Source organism: Beta vulgaris, chromosome 7, assembly GCF_026745355.1.
Source record: "Beta vulgaris subsp. vulgaris cultivar EL10 chromosome 7, EL10.2, whole genome shotgun sequence".
NCBI lineage: Eukaryota > Viridiplantae > Streptophyta > Magnoliopsida > Caryophyllales > Amaranthaceae > Beta > Beta vulgaris.
In genome coordinates, this window is record NC_079208.1 from 49,205,673 (window position 1) to 49,225,699 (window position 20,027).

Sequence of the window (20,027 nt, forward strand, 5' to 3'; positions counted from 1 at the left end):
TCTTGCACCAAAAGGTAAAATTATTTTCTCATAATTTTGAGCTACGAGTATGTTATTAACATTTCTAAGAAATTTTGATTAGTTTATAAAACTTTGAAAGAAATGTGAGATCTTAAGCGTGTTAAGATAGGATTTTAGGCTTCATTAATGTCATCCTCAACATCTTACAATTTAATGAAATTACCTAATAAAGAAGTGCAGCATGAGAATTATTTGAAATATATACTTACAGCACATGGTAATATCTTATATGGTAGTAGTTTTTTTTTTCGAGGGGATATGGTAGTAGTTCTATAATATTCTTTTAAATAACTTTGGACTTCCTATCACTGCAACATGATAGGACAACCAGCAACATTGCCTGATTATATATCAACTTAAAGAAAGGGCTAAAATTCACTAGTTACATTGATGGTGCAAAATTGTACAGGTGAGAGGACAGTAAACATTCTATACACACTGGAAATGAGTAGCATAGTTCACACCAAATAAGAGGACATGAGATTCCAACTAATTTTCATGTGGGAAGGCATGGATGCAACAAAGCGGAGGACATCCGGCTTCTCACTGAGCTTTGGGTAATAGCCTGCAGACCTCTGTCCCAAAACTCCGAGAAACTTAGCAATGTTGGGTAAAACAAGCTCTCTACAATGGAGGTGTAGTAGTGGAACTTTAGATAAAACACTTCCCTTCTGAACATCCAGACCATCAGGCCTCCGTAACTTGTAAGGCTCACCACTTGTTGGCTCAATAGTAACTTGGGGAGTTTGCTTCCACTTCCGATGCACAAACCAACCATACTTGTAGTCACCCACAATGGGTGTACCAAGCGCTTCAGCACAGTGGACTCGCAACTACAGGTAGCACAAGGATAGGGGGTAAAAAAGATTATCAGCACTGTCAATTGTATAAATTTAATCTTCATTTTCAACTAAAGAAACTGAACAAAAAAAAACCGACGGAAGACATGAATGTAGAAAAGAACTCTAATCAGAATGAAATGAATTGACTGAAAAGCACTGAGCTATACTCCTTTCATAAATGTGTTTTCAGTGAAATTTATCTGATTTTATTAATTTGTTGTCTGCATTTTTCCAATTGCATGGTGTTCATTTTTACCATGTGTGTGCTCAACCCAACAAAAGCACACTATTATACCTTGTGAAAAATAAAATTCTCAAAAAAATGATCCCATTAGTAATGTTTTACACAAAGTGCGGTAAATATTATGGTTGCAACTTCTTTACTACTTGCATAAGAGAAAGATATAGCATTCCTAGTTATATAGGAGGTGCATAAAGAATAAAATCGTCATGCAGCAAAATCTATCAGCTGTACGACGGCCTTGCTCCAGCCCCCATACATCGATATAGGAGGCCGAAATACAGAACAGTTATCATATGAATGAGAGACGAATTTTACCTGATGTTTCCGACTGGTAAGTGGGCGTAGCTCGATCCACGAACACCCATTGATCATAGGGCCAAGCACTCGATACTCAGTCATAGCTTCTTGAGAAGCTTCCAAACCTGATGGATGAGCCAGCATGACCCTCTCAGTTTTCCCATCATCAAGAAGGACCTGCAGAAAACTTTTGTCAAATTAACATGAACCTTAAACGTCAACAAAGATGCACCAACAGCACTTGTTTCTAAGGGAGGGAAAGGTGTGTTTGAGGGAGAGAACCTTTGTGAGAGGAGCACATATTACACCTTCCTTTTCTCTAGGGTACCCAACAACCAATGCCCAATATCTCATGAAAGTTGCTTCACAAGCATCATTCCAGGCCTGTTTTAGCCACAAATACTTCTCGAGTTAGATTTGCAACTTCAAACAACGTAATATCTATAATCATCCATAAACAGTGTAAATGGAGGAGTATCAATACCAGACAAGATGTTTTTGCCACATTAATGTTGATGAACAGTTGTTGAAGATAAGAAGCGCTCTCCTTTGTCCTCCCCATTAAGAGGATCCCACTACTTTCTCTGTCAAGACGATGTACCTAAAAAGAATATACTTGATTAAGACAAGATGGATCTAGTAATCCAAAAGAAAATCATATTAAGCAATGGTAACAACTGGAAAGAGGGGAATATGGCTATATAACAGGGGATATAATAGACACAATACAGAATGTAAAACTGCCATAAAGTTATAAAATAAAAATAGCTAACAAATTTCATAGTAACCCAGAAGGCAGAAGCACACAAACAATAGTAAAGGTGAACAACAAGATTTGCCTACAATAACCTACTATTAAGCTAGAAGTTGAATCCACTTGAGGTACAGGTAAGACCCACTGTAAAATCCCAAAACTCCATTCAAGGTCAAAAGTTATGGGAATGTCCGCGTATTTGTTGTCTAGTTTTACATGTAATGCACCTATCTATATTAATTGCTTCCTCCATTTTTCAGTACTTGCAATGTCAAAATGTGCACAAGGGCCAAGGAGAGGAGAGAGATAGAAACAGATAATAAAGAACATCATGTACTAGGAGAGAGAAAGAGAGAATAGCCAAAAAAAAAAGCCAACGTTGCAAGTGATAGAGAACTTCCTAAAATGGGAAACGTTGCAAGTATTAAAAGCGGAGGAAGAATTTTTTATAACCCAAAGTATTCCCTCTATCCGTATATAAATAGGGCACGTTTGATTAAGGGCCATTTATAAGCCATTGCCTTAAAAATCATAACTAGTACTACCTCAGTTTTTTCCAAAATCTATGCACTTTAACTTTCACGCTTGTCAATGCAGAGCTTTGGCCATTAGCCATTAATATCTTTAGTTAGCCATTAATATCTTTAGTTATCAATAAGAAATATGAAAATATATATTAGACAAATCTAATAAAATCTCATATGACTTCATAAGTATGTCATAATTTAGTCTCTCTATAATTCTTAGCTATTAATGCCATTACGGGCAATTCATAAATCGACTTAATTTATACAGAAAATGGGTAATTATTTTGGGACGGCTCAATGGAAAGGAGCCTATCATTTACAGACAAAAGAAGAAATCCCACCGTCCCACCATTTTATTCTTCTTGCAAAGAATGTTTAGATCACAAAGCCCAAATTTTAACCACATATTCCGAACAATATATGAGATCAAACATTATAATGAGCAATTTTTAATATATCAACATTTCATTAGTTTAACTAAAATGTATTTAATTATTTATCGTCATAGATGTGGACAGGAAATTGTGGGAAAAAGCAAACAAAAAGATTAAATTAGATCGAGGGAGTATATTTTATTCATTGAATATTATTGTCATCGTTTCATAACCACCTAGAGATGTCAGAATGAGTAACCATGAAAATCCATACTACATGAAATTGTGACAAGAGCTCACCAACTGAGGACCTTCCTCGTAATCATAAGATAATGCAGCAGCAGCTAAAGCATCTAAGCTGTTATGAACAGGCAGATTCCCCTGTCAAAAATTTCATACAATGCCATAAGAGAAAGTATGAACATTGATTACACTCTGATGTCATTCAAAAGCCAAATGTAGACGATCTCGCTTAAGCAGTTACCTTCACTGGTAACTTTGGAGGCTTGTTAAGCACAATAATAGCAGAATCCTGGATATCCAACAAGAAGAAATTAGAAGAGAACAATATGAGTAGAACTCTCCCATATTGGAAAGTGGAAACACACGAGATGCCACACCAAGGTAGCTGATTTATGCTCGTGCTCCAATAATGAGGGGATACATTCAATAACAAGCAATTCCAAATTATACAGCAATTATAACAAGTGAAGACCTGCCTTGTACATAACAAGCCTTTGCAGGTAAGCTATTTCATCAGCATTTGGATATAAAGTTCCACATGGTATGGGGTCAAATCTTCTTGAAATCCTACTTTCAGCAATCGACACAGGTACATAAATTCTTGCACCAGCCTTCATGACTTCGTTATGCTTAATCTGTAGATTAGCTGTAGAATTGTAGGAAAATTAAACCCACTAAATACAAGCAAGAAGAAACTGCAAGTGTACACGTAAAAAGGCAACAATCTTATAAGAATAATTGTTGTGGACGACTACCTTCTTCATGGATCTCTTCCCTACAACGCGCGAAAATTCTTCCGTACTAGGATATTCCATCTGCACCTGTAGTCAAAACACAATGTTGATCAAAAACCCCTCGTTCATCACTTCCTTCAGCTAAAACTCTCATAACTTTTTCAGCAGAGCAACATTTCTCAGTTTTCACTCTCTTTAAATCAAGTGCCAGCTTTCTCACAAAATTATACTCGAATCAACAACTAGAGGAGCTCCTAAGAGTAAGTTAAGCTGTCATGCCAAAACTCTAAAATAAATATATGTTATCTTCAAGATATCCATAAATAGGATTGCGTTCTCGTAGAAACCCAACTTTAAGAGCATGTACAATGGAGTTCTTGGGAAGGGCTCTCCAACTAGATCTCCAAGGAGAGAGAAAAATAGAGAGCTACTTCTTACTCAACAATGGAAGTCTTGCATGTGTCTTGAGTATATCTCCACGAAGACACTTTTCAAAGAATCTCTTAGAGGAGATACCATTTGGGTGGCTCTCCATTACGATTACCTAGGCCCGGCCCTGAGCAAGTCCAAAATGGGACTCATAACAAGGCCTCCCTTTTATAGGGGACTCAAAATTTTTTAAAAAAAAATCTGTAAACCAGCAAAGCAAGCCCAATTAACTGAAAAAGTACCAAGCATTAGGGTACTGGTAGGCTGGCAGCGGCTTCTCTCTCCTCACTCTCTTTCTTCTCTCTATCGCGTTGCTTCTCCTTGCTTTAACCAATTAAGTGCTTGATTTTCGCTCTATCCTTACCAAAGTCCAGAAATCCAGAATTCACATCACCGAGATCTTCTCCAACGGGAAAAATCAATTTCTATAATGGCTATCAATTTACAACTTTCATCTCCTCTCAATTTACATCTGAAATTCAGAAATTCAGGCAATTTTACTTTGTTTAGTTTAATTTTGATTTTCTATTTTCATATCAATTTTTGTTAATACTAAATTATCCCAATTAAATAGGCGAATTTCCCTTTATATTTTCATTCCTTATTTTTCTCCTCTTTAGCTTTCTGTCATTTAATAATTTGGATTGCTACTCATTAAACTCATAGTTTCAGACTTTCAGGTTAGATGAATTCATGGCTGGATTTAATACTATAATCTTTAAAGTCGAAGGAAATGTATGATCCAAAGTCAAGTCCACTTAAAGGCTCTTTGGTTCATGAACCAGTTGCACTTGTTTTAGAAGCTCTTGGCTTTTCTCCATTTGTTCTTAAGCCCGAGTTTGTTACTTGTTTAACTTGGATGGCGGATTGAGGCGTGCATCAACATTTGAAGAGCCCAAGTTCTGTTTGGGTTGCAAGCAATGATGTAAAGGAAGCCCAAGTTCTGTTTGGGTTCCTATTTATTTTGTTTGTTTTATTTCAAGCTTAAAATAAAGCCTAGTGATTACTTATGACACTAAGGCAAGTAGGTGTGTGTTTAGTGGCTGATTAGGCGTGTAATTAGGGGTTTTTCAGCTCCATAGTTGCTGATTGCCTTCTTGTAACAGCCCCATAAATGAGGCTTAATTAGGGCTTGAATCAAGGAGTTTTGTAACTCCTCAAAACCTTTCCTCTTAGGACGTTTTTAGGGTGTTTTTTAGCTGCTCCTTATCTCTATAAAAGGAGAGCAAATGATAATAGAAATCAGATTTGAGTTTTGAAGTAAAAACCTTTGTGTTTTCAGTTTTTAGCTTTGAGTTTGTCTCAAGTTTGAAACTAACCCTTATTACTTTGAGTGAGTCTTGAGTGATAAGATTAGGGGAGATTGAGTGAGTCTTGTCTCTGGCCTGAGATCCCAAATCATTGAGTTTGTATTGTGATTTGGTCATTTATCCTAAATCGGAGTTACAAGTGTTCTTGTAGAGTTTCTTGTTCTTGAGTTTAAAACATCGTCCAACCCTTGGAAGGGTGCTTTTAGATTCACATCATCTGGTATCAGAGCTTTGGTGAAGAAATTCGTCGGAAAAATCGAGTTTTGGAGAAGAAACGAAACTGCCAGAATTCAACCCGTTTTTCATCCGACTTTGAAGGACGATTTCTCAACCTTCAGGAGTCCAAATTGGTTGATTCTTTTTTTCATTCTGCATAACTTTTTGTCTAGAATACTCACAGAATTTTTCAGATTTTTGTGAATTTTTTAGATATTAAACTGGGCACGTTTTTCGCAACTGCGCCAAAACGGAGCAAATCTGGCACACAGAACTTCAAACGACGATTACTCCTTCATCCGGAAAGCTTTTCAAGAGTTTCTTTTTTTGATTCTGCTTGAAATTTCCTGAATTTTCTTAATCTGTAAGCCTTTGAGAGTCTCAAGGCCACTTTCACTTTCGTTCTGTTGTTTAAAGTTACGGCAGTTTGCATCTTGTATTTGTAATAGTCTAGCAAAATAGTGAAATCATGGCTGATGGTGATCTTGCTAGGATGTTACAAGTAATTACTGAGAAGTTAGAAAACTTAGAGAGAAAATCAGAAGTAAATGATGAAGATAAGGCTCAACAAAAGACTAGGTTAGATGCTATGTCCGAAATGTTGATGCAAGCAAGTAGAAAACTGAATTTTCTTGAAAATGAGGATGGTGAGGTTAATACACCTAGAAACTTTGATGATGATAGGAGTTTGAAAACTGAGATGCCTGAATTTGATGGGGGGCATTATAGTGAGGCCTTTCTTGATTGGATGAGGCAAATCGAAACCGTTTTTGATTATAAGGGGTATGATGATAGGAAAAGGTTTAAACTTGCTGTCCTAAAACTCACTAAACTTGCTGCGTTGTGGTATGAAAACCTCAAGTCAAATAGAAGGAGAGAGGGAAAAGAGAAGATAGACTCATGGGTTAAGTTAGAAAAAAAAGATGAGGGATAAATGGGTTAGTAAGGAGTATGAGCAAGAGCAATACCTAAAACTTACCCACCTTTCCCAAGAAAATAACATGAGTGTAGAAGAGTACAAGAAAGAGTTTGAAAAATTGTGCTTGATTTGTGATTTGCAAGAAAAGGAAACCTCTAAAATTGCTCGATTTGTTAAAGGTTTGTCCAAAGAGATAAGTAAGAAAGTAGAAGTGACTCACTATGCCACTTTTAGTGATGTTTGTAAACTTGCTTTGAAATATGAGGCACAAGCTAAGGAGGAAAAGGAGAAAGAGAAGCCCAAAACTTCTTCTTCTTCTTTCAAAGGTACTTCAAAATTTACTCCTTTTAACTCTAAAGGGAGTACTTTTCAAAGTAGAGCCTTTTCATCTAGTTCATCCGGTTCTAAATTTGATAAGGGGAAAGAAAAACAAGTGATTTCACCTAGTGAGCTTGCAACTAGGAGAAAATGTTTTAAATGCCATGGGAGGGGTCATATTGCTAGTGAATGTCCTTGTAAAGCTGTTTTGACCGCCACTCAATGTGCTATAATGGATGAAGAAGAACAAATGTATAACTTTGTAGTGCAAGAAGAAGATGGCTATGTAGAAGATGACTTTGAAGAAGAGATAGAACCCGAGGATGAGTACAATATGATGATTGTGAGAAAAGTATTGTTTAGTGAGCCTCAAGTTGATGAGAGGCAAAGAAACAACTTGCTTCATACTAGATGCAAGATTGGAGAGAAGACTTGCAATGTGATAGTCGATGGTGGAGCTCAAACGGATGTTGTTTCATCCGAAGCTGTGAGTAAGTTGAAACTTACCACTAGAGATCATGATGAGCCTTATAAGCTAGATTGGTTGAATGATGGCAATGGTATTAGGGTGAAGAAGCAAGCTTTGGTTTCTTACTCTATTGGCAAGTTTGAAGATGAGAGATGGTGCGACATTCTTCCTATGGATGCTTGTCACTTGTTACTTGGAAGGTCATGGCAATTTGACCATGATTCGGAGCATAAAGGCATATCTAATGTATACCTTGTAACTACCAAAGATGGTAGAAAAGTTAAATTGCTTCCCCTACCCCCTAAAGTTGCTAAGAAAGACAAAGAAAAGAGCAACTATCTTGTATCTTGCAATGAGTTCGAGAAAATAGTGGAAGAAAATGGTGGGGGGTATGCTTTGGTTGTGAGAGCACTCCCAATGGTGACATAACTCATCACCAAAATCAGAAAATTTGGGTTGAACAAAAAAAACATGCATCCCATTGGTGATGGAAAACCTATCACCAAATGACATGTTTTGTCATCCATCACCATGTGAACAAATCCATCACCAAATGAACCATGTGAATGGAAGACAAAATGAGCTTAGTCACACACAGCCAGCCAGTGGCAAGCTGCCATGTGGCTGCTGTTGTGTTCTTTTTGGGAAATTTCGTGGAAATTTCCACGGAATTTCCCAGAAAATTCGTATTTAAAAAAAAAAATACCAAAATTCATATTTTTTTTCCCCTCTATAAAATGATACCCATATTGATATATTTGAGAACAAAAAAAAAACACTTCTCCTCCTCACCTTTCTCTCTCTAAAAATATTTATACATCATTTTTCTCTATAATTTTTTACCTTCTCGTCCTCACCTAAAAAGAGGGAAAAAAAAATTCGTAATTAATTATTATAATTTTAAATAATCATAAGATGATTCATTTTTATTTTTAATATGTAAATTATATTATTTATTGAAGTAGGAAAGAGAAATAGGAAAGAGAAAGTTGAGGTGGGGTAGTGAAAAGTAGGAGAGATAAAGTGGATTGATGGTTTTTTTGTTCATGAGTGGGGTGGAGGTGATACATTTGATCATGAAATGATCAAAACATGAGTAAGTAGGAAATTTTGGTGATCAAACCCATCACCATTGGGAGTGCTCTGAGGACCAAAGACGAGAATGAGACTACTTTCAATAACTCACCACTTTTGGATGAGTTGTTGGAAGAGTTCAAAGATGTGTTCCCCAATGACTTGCCCAAGGGCCTCCCTCCAATAAGGGGCATTGAGCATGCCATTAACTTGATTCCAGGATCACCTTTGCCCAACAAGGCTGCCTATAGGTGTAATCCGGAAGAGAGTAAGGAACTTGAAAGGCAAGTGAATGAATTGATTGAAAGAGGCTATGTGAGAGAGAGCCTTAGTCCTTGCGCGGTTCCTGCCCTCTTAGTACCAAAGAAAGATGGTACTTGGAGAATGTGTGTTGATAGTCGTTCCATTAACAACATAACCATCAAATATCGTTTTCCTATGCCTCGTTTGCAAGATATGCTAGATGAATTGAGTGGTTCCTTAGTCTTTTCCAAAATAGACTTAAGGAGTGGATACCATCAAATGAGAATAAGGGAGGGAGATGAGTGGAAAACGGCTTTCAAAACAAAGCAAGGGTTATATGAGTGGTTAGTTATGCCATTTGGGCTTTGCAACGCCCCAAGCTCCTTTATGCGGTTGATGAATGAAGTCCTCCGTCCTTTCCTTAATGATTTTATTGTTGTTTACTTAGATGACATACTTGTGTATAGTAAAAACAATGAAGATCATGTAATTCATTTGAGGAGGTTGTTTGAAAAATTGAGGGTGATGAAGTTGTATGCCAAGCTTGAGAAATGTGTATTCATGACTCCTAGTGTTGTATTCTTAGGATACATTGTAACAGGAGAGGGGGTGCATGTAGATCCGGAGAAAGTAAAGGCCGTGCAATCATGGTTGGCTCCAACCAATGTGCATGAAGTAAGAAGCTTCCATGGACTAGCCTCCTTCTATAGGCGGTTCATCAAGAACTTCTCTACTATCATGGCTCCTATCACCGAGTTAACAAAGAAAGGTGAGTTTCAGTGGGGTGAGAGTGAGCAAAAGGCCTTTGAGAAGGTCAAGCATATGCTTTGTAATGCTCCCATACTTGTACTTCCCGACTTTAACAAAGTATTTGAGGTGGAGTGTGATGCGAGTGGGATTGGGATTGGTGCGGTTTTGATACAAGAAAGGAAGCCCGTGTGCAACTTTAGTGAAAAGTTAAACGGGGCTAAGCTTAACTATTCCACTTATGATCGTGATTTCTATGCCATTGTAAGGGCTCTTGATCATTGGTCTCATTACTTAAAGCCTAAGCCATTTGTCCTTCATTCAGACCATGAGGCGCTTAAGTTCATCCATGGGCAACAAAAGTTGAACCAAACGCATGCTAAATGGGTGGACTTTCTCCAAACATTTACCTTTAGTTCAAAATATAAAGATGGGAAGAGTAATGTAGTGGCCGACGCTTTGTCTCGTCGGAACTACTTGCTTTCTATGGTGGATGCTAAGATTTTGGGTTTTGAACAACTCAAAGAGGGTTATCAACATGATCCTGATTTAGCAAGTGAGTTAGAGAGTCCATCAAAGGAGTTTGTGCTGCAAGATGGTTACCTCTTCAAGGGTAACAAGTTGTGTGTCCCAAAGAGTGGTGTGAGGGAGTTATTGGTGAAAGAAGTGCATAGTGGTGGTTCGGCGGGTCACTTTGGCATCCAAAAGACTCTTGATATTCTTGGTGAGCATTTCTATTGGCCAAGAATGATCAAAGATGTGACTTTGGTTGTGGAGAGATGTGCTACTTGTCAAAAGGCAAAGGGTCACTTCACCAAAGGTCTCTACACTCCTCTTCCAGTTCCAGATGCCCCATGGGAAAGTGTTAGCATGGACTTCATTGTAGGATTACCAAGAACTCAAAGGGGAAGGGATAGCATCATGGTTGTTGTAGATAGATTCTCTAAAATGGCTCACTTCATAGCTTGTAATAAAACTGATGATGCTGTAAAAGTGGCGGAATTGTACTTCAAGGAAGTTGTCAAACTTCATGGCATTCCTCGAAGTATAGTTTCGGATAGGGACTCCAAGTTTCTTAGTCACTTTTGGAGGACCTTATGGAAGCTTGTTGGTACCAAGTTGCTATTTAGCACCTCTCATCATCCCCAAACTGATGGGCAAACGGAGGTGACAAATAGAACTTTGGGTACATTGTTGAGGGGACTTGTAAGCAAAACGCAAAAAGATTGGGACATGAAACTAGCCCATGCGGAGTTTGCTTACAATCGAGCTCATTCCTTAACTACTTCTCGCTCCCCATTTGAAGAAGTCTATGGAGTGAATCCCTTTGTGCCTATTGATCTTGTTCTTATGGTTAAAGGGGATATTGTGGAGAAAGATGCTAAAAAGAGGGTGAACCTTTCAAAAAACCTGTGAGCAAGTGAAGAAAAGAATTGAGGAGATGAATAAGAAATACCAAGAGAGAGCAAACAAACGACGAAAACAACCCATCTTTCACCTGGGGATTTGGTTTGGCTTCATTTGAGGAAAGAAGATTTCCCAAACTTCGCAAAAACAAACTCATGCCTCGTTCTGATGGTCCATTTAGAGTGATTGAAAGGGTGAATGATAGTGCTTACAAAATTGAGCTTCCTGATGAGTTGATGGGTGTTAGTGCTACTTTCAATGTGGGGGATTTGTCAAAATACTTAGATGATTCAAGTTTGAGGGCAAACTCTTCAAAAGAAGGGGTAAGAATGATCCAAAGTCAAGCCCACTTAAAGGCTCTTTCGTTCATGAACCAGTTGCACTTGTTTTAGAAGCTCTTGGCTTTTCTCCATTTGTTTTAAGCCCGAGTTTTTACTGTTTTAACTTGGATGGTTGGATTGAGGCGTGCATCAACATTTGAAAAGCCCAAGTTCTGTTTGGGTTGCAAGCAAGGATGTAAAGGAAACCCAAGTTCTGTTTGGGTTCCTATTTATTTTTGTTGTTTTATTTCAAGCTTAAAATAAAGCCTAGTGATTACTTATGACACTAAGGCAAGTAGGTGTGTGTTTAGTGGCTGATTAGGCATGTAATTAGGGGTCTTTTACAGCTCCATAGTTGCTGATTGCCTTCTTGTAACACCCCTTAAATGAGGCTTAATTAGGGCTTGAATCAAGGAGTTTTGTAACTCCTCAAACCATTCCTCTTAGGACGTTTTTAGGTGTTTTTAGCTCCTCCTTGTCTGCTCCTTATCTCTATAAAGGAGAGAAATGATAATAGAAATCAGATTTGAGTTTTGATAAAAAAACCTTTGTGTTTTCAGTTTTTAGCTTTGAGTTTGTCTCAAGTTTGAAACCAACCCTTATTACTTTGAGTGAGTCTTGAGTGATAAGATTAGGGGAGATTGAGTGAGTCTTGTCTCTGGCCTAAGATCCCAAATCATTGAGTTTGTCTTGTGATTTGGTCATTTATCCTAAAATCGAGAGTTACAAAGTGTTCTTGTGAGAGTTCTTGTTCTTGAGTTTAAAAACATCGTCCAACCCTTGGAAGGGTGCTTTTAGATTCACATTAATGTATCAGGTGTATTATCATAATTCCTGAAATCCTGAATGCTCTTGACTGTTTGCTGCCTTTTTGGATTTCTTTTTACCTATTTTTTTGAAGGATATCTATGGTGCCTAATATGTATTGCTTACTGCTCTTGTATTTATCATTACAATTCATAATGATGCCTAACTAATCTATATGAAATTATAGACCCAATTCTTTTGGCAAATTGACACATGCTTTGCTGAGTTTTAATTTATCGATCACTCCTATATTTTACTACCCCTATATTTGTGCTTCATAGTATGATTCTGCTCTTATGACTGAGGTAAATGCAGATGATTACACTTGGTGGAGATGCCAAGCTCAAGGGCCTAATTTTATATAAGAGCCTAATTTTCAACTTCAGCACAGGGCCTCCGTATTGTTCAGGTCGGGGCTACGATTACGTGTTTGGATTCTCTAGAGGTGTAAGGTAGAGTTTGAACCATATCAACCATTGAATAAAAAATCAATGGCTAATATATTCTCTTTCCAAAATCCCCTTTATTTTATCTCATCAAAATCCTTCCCTAAATCTTTCCCTTCCACCAATATGACCCCTTGATTTTAAAATGTATGGTTTAGATACAACTCTACCTCGTAGACTTTTATTAAAACTCTAGAGGATCCAGACTCCTGCGATTACCATTCCAGTGTTGTGACGTTTTGATAATAAACAAAAGAAAGCAACAACAAAAGAAAGAGTTAATAGTTTTATACACTTACAAGGCCTTTATTGAAGTGGGACTGGATGACGGAATCATGGACTCCATCAAAATAGTACTTGACCCAACTGATGGCGGTGACCCGGCCACGCTTCTTCTCGTTGGGGCATTTTGTCAAACATCTGGCGGCCAAAGGGTCGGAAGGGAAGCAAGGAAGAGAGAGGAGCTGCCGGGGCTTCGGGCCCTCCTTCGGGCCGCCCAGGTGGGCTATGTTGTTCACCACGCGGATCACTGGGTCGGGCCCGGCGGGCCGCGGCGGTGATAGGCGGGAGTAGTGTCGCGGGCTGTTTAGCAGTTGGTTCAAACGCAGCTGGTTCCGCTTGAGAGAGAGGAGCATAGTTAAGTAATGGGGATGTTTTGAATGCAGAGCAGAGGGGTTTGGTTTTCTTTTCTAGGCAGAGTGAAAGGAATAAAGTAAATAATTTGGAGAGAGGTGATATACCCATAACAGGTATTGGGCAGCAGTTGCCCATAACTGGGGCAATTTAGTAATTTCCCATGCAACAGTCCCCCCCTAAAAAGAAGAACCTGAATTTATTACTTTTTGGGTTTCAAAAAAAAAGAAACGGAAAACAGAGAAAAAAAGAGTTTGAGAGTGCGAAACTCCGAAAGAAAAAAAGAACCAAAAAAGAAAAAAAAACCAAAATTTACATGCGAAATCATGAAATAAGAACTGAAGTGTTCAAATCTTCTATCATCAACAAAGCGATGGTGTAGAAACTGCTGTCAAAAACGTGGAGGAAGGTTGTCCAATTGAGAAATTTTGAAATTGCGAATGACGAGCTGAGGAAGGGCTTTTGAAGAAAAAAATAACTTACATTGATTCAAGGTTGAAGAAGAAAAGTTACAATTGAGGTAATTTCTGTTTTCGTTGAAGGTTTATATATATGTAATTTGAAAATTTTAGGGTAAATTGTTGATATGATTAGAAATTGGTAGTGGTAGTTGGTTGTAGAAATTTCTGTGATGTTTTTGTTTGTTTTTCAGCTTAAATTTCTTTAAATATTTTGTTATTTGTACGAAAAATGTAGATGATTCAAATGTGTGTAGATGATGTAGTCCAAAATTCATCAAAAATCATCAGAAACCTTCGATTGTGTACTTGAATGGTACTAGGCCATTATTTGATCTGTTTTTGGGTTGCAATTGTTTGTGTTGTGAATGTTGGTAATATAATTGTAGGAAATTTATTTAGGGTTTCGTTTAATGTTATCATGTTTAGGATATAATTGTATAATTGTAATATAGGGATAATGAGGAAGAGTGGTGGAAGGTCGAGTGATAGGGAGTATGTTTCAGAAGCTGAATGTTTGGAGGTAATGTAATTGATAAATGGTGATTTGTTGATTTTGGTGAAATTTTGAGACATAACTCTGAAAATTTGACAGCAGCAGGAAGGTGGTAGGAAATATAAATCGAAGAAGAAGCGTAAGAGCTTAAGGGATGATGGAGTTGGGAAGCAGGTAATAAAAAATTTGAATAGAACAAATCATGAAGGTTGTAATGATATTAAAAACATGTATGTATGCAGGGTGGAAAGCGTAAAAAGTGGTAGATAAAAACTTGTATTGAGTCCAGAGATATTCAGAGTGAGTTAAAATATTTGCGATGTTTTGTTGGTATAACATAGCTTATTAATATGATGAAAAGTGATATAAAGTGTTATAAAATTGGGTTTGCAGGGTATAGAAAAATCTGTAGGCGGTGAAGTGAAGTCGCGCGGTGAAGTGCTGAAAACACAACTAGCTAAGTGTAAAGGGGCGCAAGCAAATGTAAACTGTAGGGTTGAGACCTTAGGTAAAATTATTGGTGGTTTTTGTGAGACATGGGTTTTGAGGGATTACTTTATTTGAGGGGGAAGAGATCCACGGAATTTTTGCTATTGGTTATGACATTGGTAGACACTTGTAGGAATGTGATAATGTTCCCGGGGGATAGATACCCTATGGATAAGCGACAGGTGCATTGGGTATTAGGTATACCTCATGGACCGAAAAGAGTTCCACTTGTAGCACGAAATGAAAATGTTAAGAGGGCAGTACTAGAAATACAGCAGAAGTATGGTTCCTCATTGGTATTCCTATGGTAAAGGTAATTGAGAAGGTTGAGGGGATAAGTCATTCGGAGGATGAAGTTGAATTCAAGACTGCATTCTTGATGCTTGCTTTGTGTGATTTTTTTGTGCCCAACAATGTAGAATTAGAGAGTGACTTAGTGGTTGCATCAACATTGGCCGTGGATGCTCACAAATATGATTGGGCGTCGCTTGTATTGGATAAGTTATTAGTACATGTGCGTCACTTTGCAGAAAAGTTTTACAGGGAAGGGTATGCGAAAGGTTGTGGAGGTTGCACGTATTTTCTTGCGGTTACTGATATATTATATTTGTGTATTTATTATATTTGTGTATTTATTATATTTGGATATGTATGTTTGTAGATGATGATAGAATATTTTATTGTGTTGCAAAATTGATATAGATTATGTACCTTGATCGATTGCATCGTCCTCCTGTGCGTTGGGGATTATTTCCGAGGTTAAAAGCGTGGTCGGCGAAAGATGTGACTGAAGCGAAAGAAGCTGATCGACAAAGTGGGAAGGGAGATTATGGGAATATTGGGGTATGAATTATGTTTTGTTGTATGTTACATATTAGTTAAAATATCCTAACTTATATCTTGTCATTAGTGCATTGACTTGGCGTACGGTGAGAAACATCCGTTAGTTGCGAGAGACACGATGGGACCTCAATGCATGTCTTACGAGGTAGTAACTTATTGTTACTGTTGAGCATTTTAAACTATATAATTTGTAAGTTTTACATTACAAAAGTTTGTAATAATGGTGAACAGATTGCTGCTCTTGTGTTGAGTGGAATGGGATTGGAAACTAATCCATTGCACCGTAATCGTAATGCATTTGATGATAATATGGATTCGGATTCTGATCACGGCCCAAGTCATAATCGCCGAAGAGGGCCAAGGGACAAGCTTAACCCTTATCAGCGCAAATGCAGAAGAAACGTGTTGAAGAATGTCGAGGTTTTATGAATAACAATAACATAAGTTTTTATTTTCGCTGCTTATTATGCGTGTTTATGAAATGTTGAGCAACTATATCATGTTGTATGTGAAGGTGTTGAAGGTGAAGATGAATGTGGTGGAGGAAGTGAAAGTGGTATGGGAGGTGTGGGAGGCAGTGGTGGTATGGTAGGTGTGCGAGGCAGGGTGGTATGGGAGATGTGGAGGCAGTGTGGTATGGGAGATGTGGGAGGCAGTGGTGTGTGAGTGTGGAGGCAGTGGTGGTGTGGTGCATGGTGGTGTAGGAGAAAGTGGTGGTCTGGGAGGGGAGGAAGGCAGTGTTGGTGTGGGAGTAAGTGGTGGTCTGGGAGGAGGGGGAGGCAGAGGCAGTGGTGGCAGTGGTGGAGGCAGTGATGGTCTGGGAGGAGGAAGTGAAGGCAGTGGAGGAAGGGAAGGCAGTGGAGGAAGGGAAGATGGCAGTGGAGGCAGTGGTGGTATGGAGGAGGAAGGAAGGCAATGGTGGCAGTGGTGTAGGAAGTGCAGCAGCAAGTTCGTCTTTAAGTAGGGTGATAAAGTTGGTGAGTCAACGGATAAAAATGTTGAGTGATGATGGTGATTGTGATGGTGGACCTAGTACATCGAGGTATGAGTGGGGATTTGCATTCGATCCCCCTGTTGGAGACAATTTAGGTCCTGAAAGCTCTGCGGCGGGAAACTTGGAAACCATATCAGGAAGCTTGTCGCGAACAAAAGGATCATCGAAAGTGAAGAAGAGTAGGAGTAAGCGGGTTACAAGAGCCAGTGCAAGGATACGTGATAAGGAATTTAATGTTCAACTTATACCTAGAGAGTATCCAAACTTCAAGTCAAAGCTAATGAAGTTTATTTATGATGAAAAACCGGAGGCCAATGCGTAAGTTTCTCTATTTTATCAAGTAGTACATAGGTTTTTATAGTAACATTGATGTGTATTTGATGGTTTGATGGTTTCAGGGAAGAAGTCGTAATGGTAAAATGTGGGACATTGGTTGCTACCTTAGAAGAATGCAAGACAGTGCTTGGTGGCACACAATGCGTTCACGAGAATGTAAGTTCATATGCTTGTTAAATAATTTGTAAATAAAAACGATATTAATTTGTAAAGGAAGCAACTTTGAATGCAGTACGTAAGGGTGGCTGGTGCAATGTATACGCGCATGTGGCAGAGGAAATTTGGAAACTCTAGTATACGTTTTATGATCGATCCTACATTTGCGGTAAGGTTTAATAATTATTAGATCAATGCAATATTAGTAAATATTAGTAATATTTAAAAGCACTAATGGGGGTTGTATATGCAGGCTCGGGTATTTGAGAATGTGCGGAGATCGGGAGATTGGAACGATTGTCGTGAAATTGGATGTGCTGTCGCTAAAGGATTTAAGGGAGTTTACGCCAATCGTATATTTGGGGTAAGGAAATAGTATGAGAATAATGAATTAATACGCTAAAAATCATGAGTAGTATATGTATGAGTATGGTAATTTGATTGTTTGATATGTGGTAGTGCACTATAAACTATAAACTATAAACTATAAAACCCTTAAACCCTTAGGAAAGAACCTGAAGTAGAAACTTGTGATTGATAGATGGTTAAGTTGGTGAAAATTATTTGGCCATTTGAAGGATTTGTATATACGAATGTTTAGAATCTTTCCTCATCTCATAAATTGTTGATTTAATATGAGTGGATGGCCTAACTTGTGACTGATGTAATCATGGTTGGTTATTAAGTAGTAGTAGTAGTATTAAGTTGATTGTAATAGCCTAAATAATATGTGTGAAGAACTGGGAATGAAGTTTGATTTTGTTCTTGTGTGAAGAACTGAACTGGGAATGAAAACGTATTCCTATGGAATACTCCCTCATCTAAATAACTCATAATAACAAAATCTGTAATGATAATTAAAAATGGTAATTAGCAGAGTTCTGCATTAAGTTATTACTGTAAAAGTTGTGGCCATATTACATAGCATATTACTATTGCCATATTACATAGCATATTACTCTTAAACTATGGCCATATTACATAGCATATTACTATGAACTGAACTATGCATCAACCGTATATACAAAATATGAACAACAAACTAAAAATAGTTATCTGATATAGCATATTACATAGCATCAGTACTTAGTATTGGACATATAATCATATAATACTAAAAATATGAACAACAAACTAATAGACACTAGAACTATAATACTCTATAGTATGATTATACATTGTGAATACCATAAAACTATACATAATAGTATGATTATATAGAGACAAAACCATAATACTATACATATTAGTATGATTAAACATACAAACCACAGTTGCCATAAATCTTGGCGTGGAATTATACAAAATTTATACTTTGTTTATCATTCGTTTATCTGGGAATTTGGTTATGGTAGGTCTTTGTTCCAGTTTTGGAAGACAGAAAATGGTGGTGTGTTGCGTTTTCTGTTAACAGTGAGGAGGTGTGGGTCATAGATGCACACCGTCCAAATTCATTGGAGCACCATGCAAAGGCCATTGAGGAATTGGTAAAGAAACGAGTTGATATTATATGGTGTTTGTTAAATAGTTGTTATCAAATTGAGTTATGATAGTCATATTATTTGTAATAGGCGATTGGGGTTGATATTCTGTTCTCAAGCTTTGAAGGGCAATGGTTACCTGGCAAATAACAAAATGGGAGAGGAAGGCAGTGAATATGGACGACGCCCATAGTGAATGGTAAATTTAATGTTGTTTTGTGTGGCATATTTGAAGGAAGTGGCCATAGGGTGTGTAATTTAAGTTATTGTGTGTGTAGTGATGAAAGTGGGATCCACATGCTATTGGCAATAAAGGGGTGTGCAGCGCGTTACAAATTTGAGTATTTATCGGTGAGTAGTGTTTGTGACTTTAAATTTTGCATTATATGTATTACGTTGGGAACGTGACTAAAGTTAGTGATGTAATTGCAGCCTGCTAATATAAAGGAGGAAAGGAAGTGGCTGCTTACAGAAAATTTGCTTTGTGAAGGCAATGAGCTAAAAGATAAGGTGAAGAAGATGATCGGTAGTAAAGTATGGGGGTAGTAGTAAAGTTAGGCCTTTAAAAGACATTTTGGGTTCTATAGGACGCAAAGGGTTTGGGTCAGGACGCAAAGGGTTCGGGTGGTGTGAATATTTTGGGTAATATATGAGATATCGTGTGTTTTTTTTGGGGGTAAGCTATGCCATATCGTACGTTTTGAGATATCGTGTAACATGTTTAAATGTAAATGTTTTTATTTATAATTTTGGTGTAAAATGTTTAAATGTTTGTTTGGGTGGACATACTTGTTCGTGGGCTTCTTGGGCAATCATTTTTGTGTAGCTTCACTCCATTTATTCCATCAAGTGATGGACATGTGAGGGACAAATTGATAATGTAGCAAACATAATTAAATAACAAAGTGAAAATGTCGTAAACATAATTAAATAACAAAGTGAAAATGTGGTAGCAAATTTATTGAAATAAGTAAAACACACTTAGCAAACATAATTAAATAACAAACTGAAAATGTCGTAGCAAAGTTAATGAAATAAGTACTTTGGGTAGAAGAAGTTCATAAAATAATCAATAAGGCCATAATGTACGTTACTAGTAAATACGAACAGTTTGTATGTTGCAAAATAATCCCAATGGGCCTATAGCGAATTCGGCCCGTCTAAGTGGTAGAGTAGAAGATAATACAACACGTGCTTCTCTACGTGTTCTTCCATCTGTATCCTCTTTTGTGAGGAAGATACGGATGTTTATTAGTCCGGTCCAATACATACCAAGACTTGGTTGCACCATCCTTCCACTACTTCGCACTTGATGAACGTGACCCCTTGTTCCCCGTACGGAGCTGCCAACTACGTCAGTAACCTCGTTTGTGATGATGATAGCGGAGTTGTATTGATTA

The 20,027-nt window shown here is 37.7% G+C and overlaps 2 protein-coding genes across 5 annotated transcripts; one reads left to right on the plus strand and one right to left on the minus strand.

Moving 5' to 3' along the window:
* Nucleotides 1-340: 340 nt before the first annotated feature.
* Nucleotides 341-13,452, minus strand: LOC104908671 (RNA pseudouridine synthase 3, mitochondrial). 4 transcript variants are annotated; one of them, XM_048648041.2, is made up of 9 exons: nucleotides 13,041-13,452; nucleotides 4,058-4,123; nucleotides 3,779-3,937; nucleotides 3,544-3,591; nucleotides 3,360-3,440; nucleotides 1,889-2,005; nucleotides 1,687-1,788; nucleotides 1,423-1,581; nucleotides 341-854 (listed from the first exon to the last, which is right to left on the minus strand). In XM_048648041.2, exons 1-9 carry the CDS (start codon nucleotides 13,374-13,376, stop codon nucleotides 480-482), a joined length of 1,443 nt encoding a protein of 480 aa, XP_048503998.1. In that variant the 5' UTR covers nucleotides 13,377-13,452; the 3' UTR covers nucleotides 341-479. The 4 variants fall into 4 exon arrangements, with proteins under 4 accessions (XP_048503998.1, XP_057252166.1, XP_010696108.1 ...); XM_057396183.1 differs by having other exon boundaries at nucleotides 3,779-3,948; nucleotides 13,041-13,117; XM_010697806.4 differs by lacking the exon at nucleotides 13,041-13,452 and adding an exon at nucleotides 4,708-4,937.
* Nucleotides 13,453-16,573: 3,121 nt separating this feature from the next.
* LOC109133675 (uncharacterized) lies at nucleotides 16,574-19,387 on the plus strand. The gene is made up of 7 exons (XM_048634115.2): nucleotides 16,574-16,972; nucleotides 17,053-17,146; nucleotides 17,223-17,315; nucleotides 17,400-17,510; nucleotides 18,502-18,633; nucleotides 18,718-18,826; nucleotides 19,060-19,387. Exons 1-6 carry the CDS (start codon nucleotides 16,656-16,658, stop codon nucleotides 18,775-18,777), a joined length of 807 nt encoding a protein of 268 aa, XP_048490072.2. The 5' UTR covers nucleotides 16,574-16,655; the 3' UTR covers nucleotides 18,778-18,826; nucleotides 19,060-19,387.
* Nucleotides 19,388-20,027: the final 640 nt, after the last annotated feature.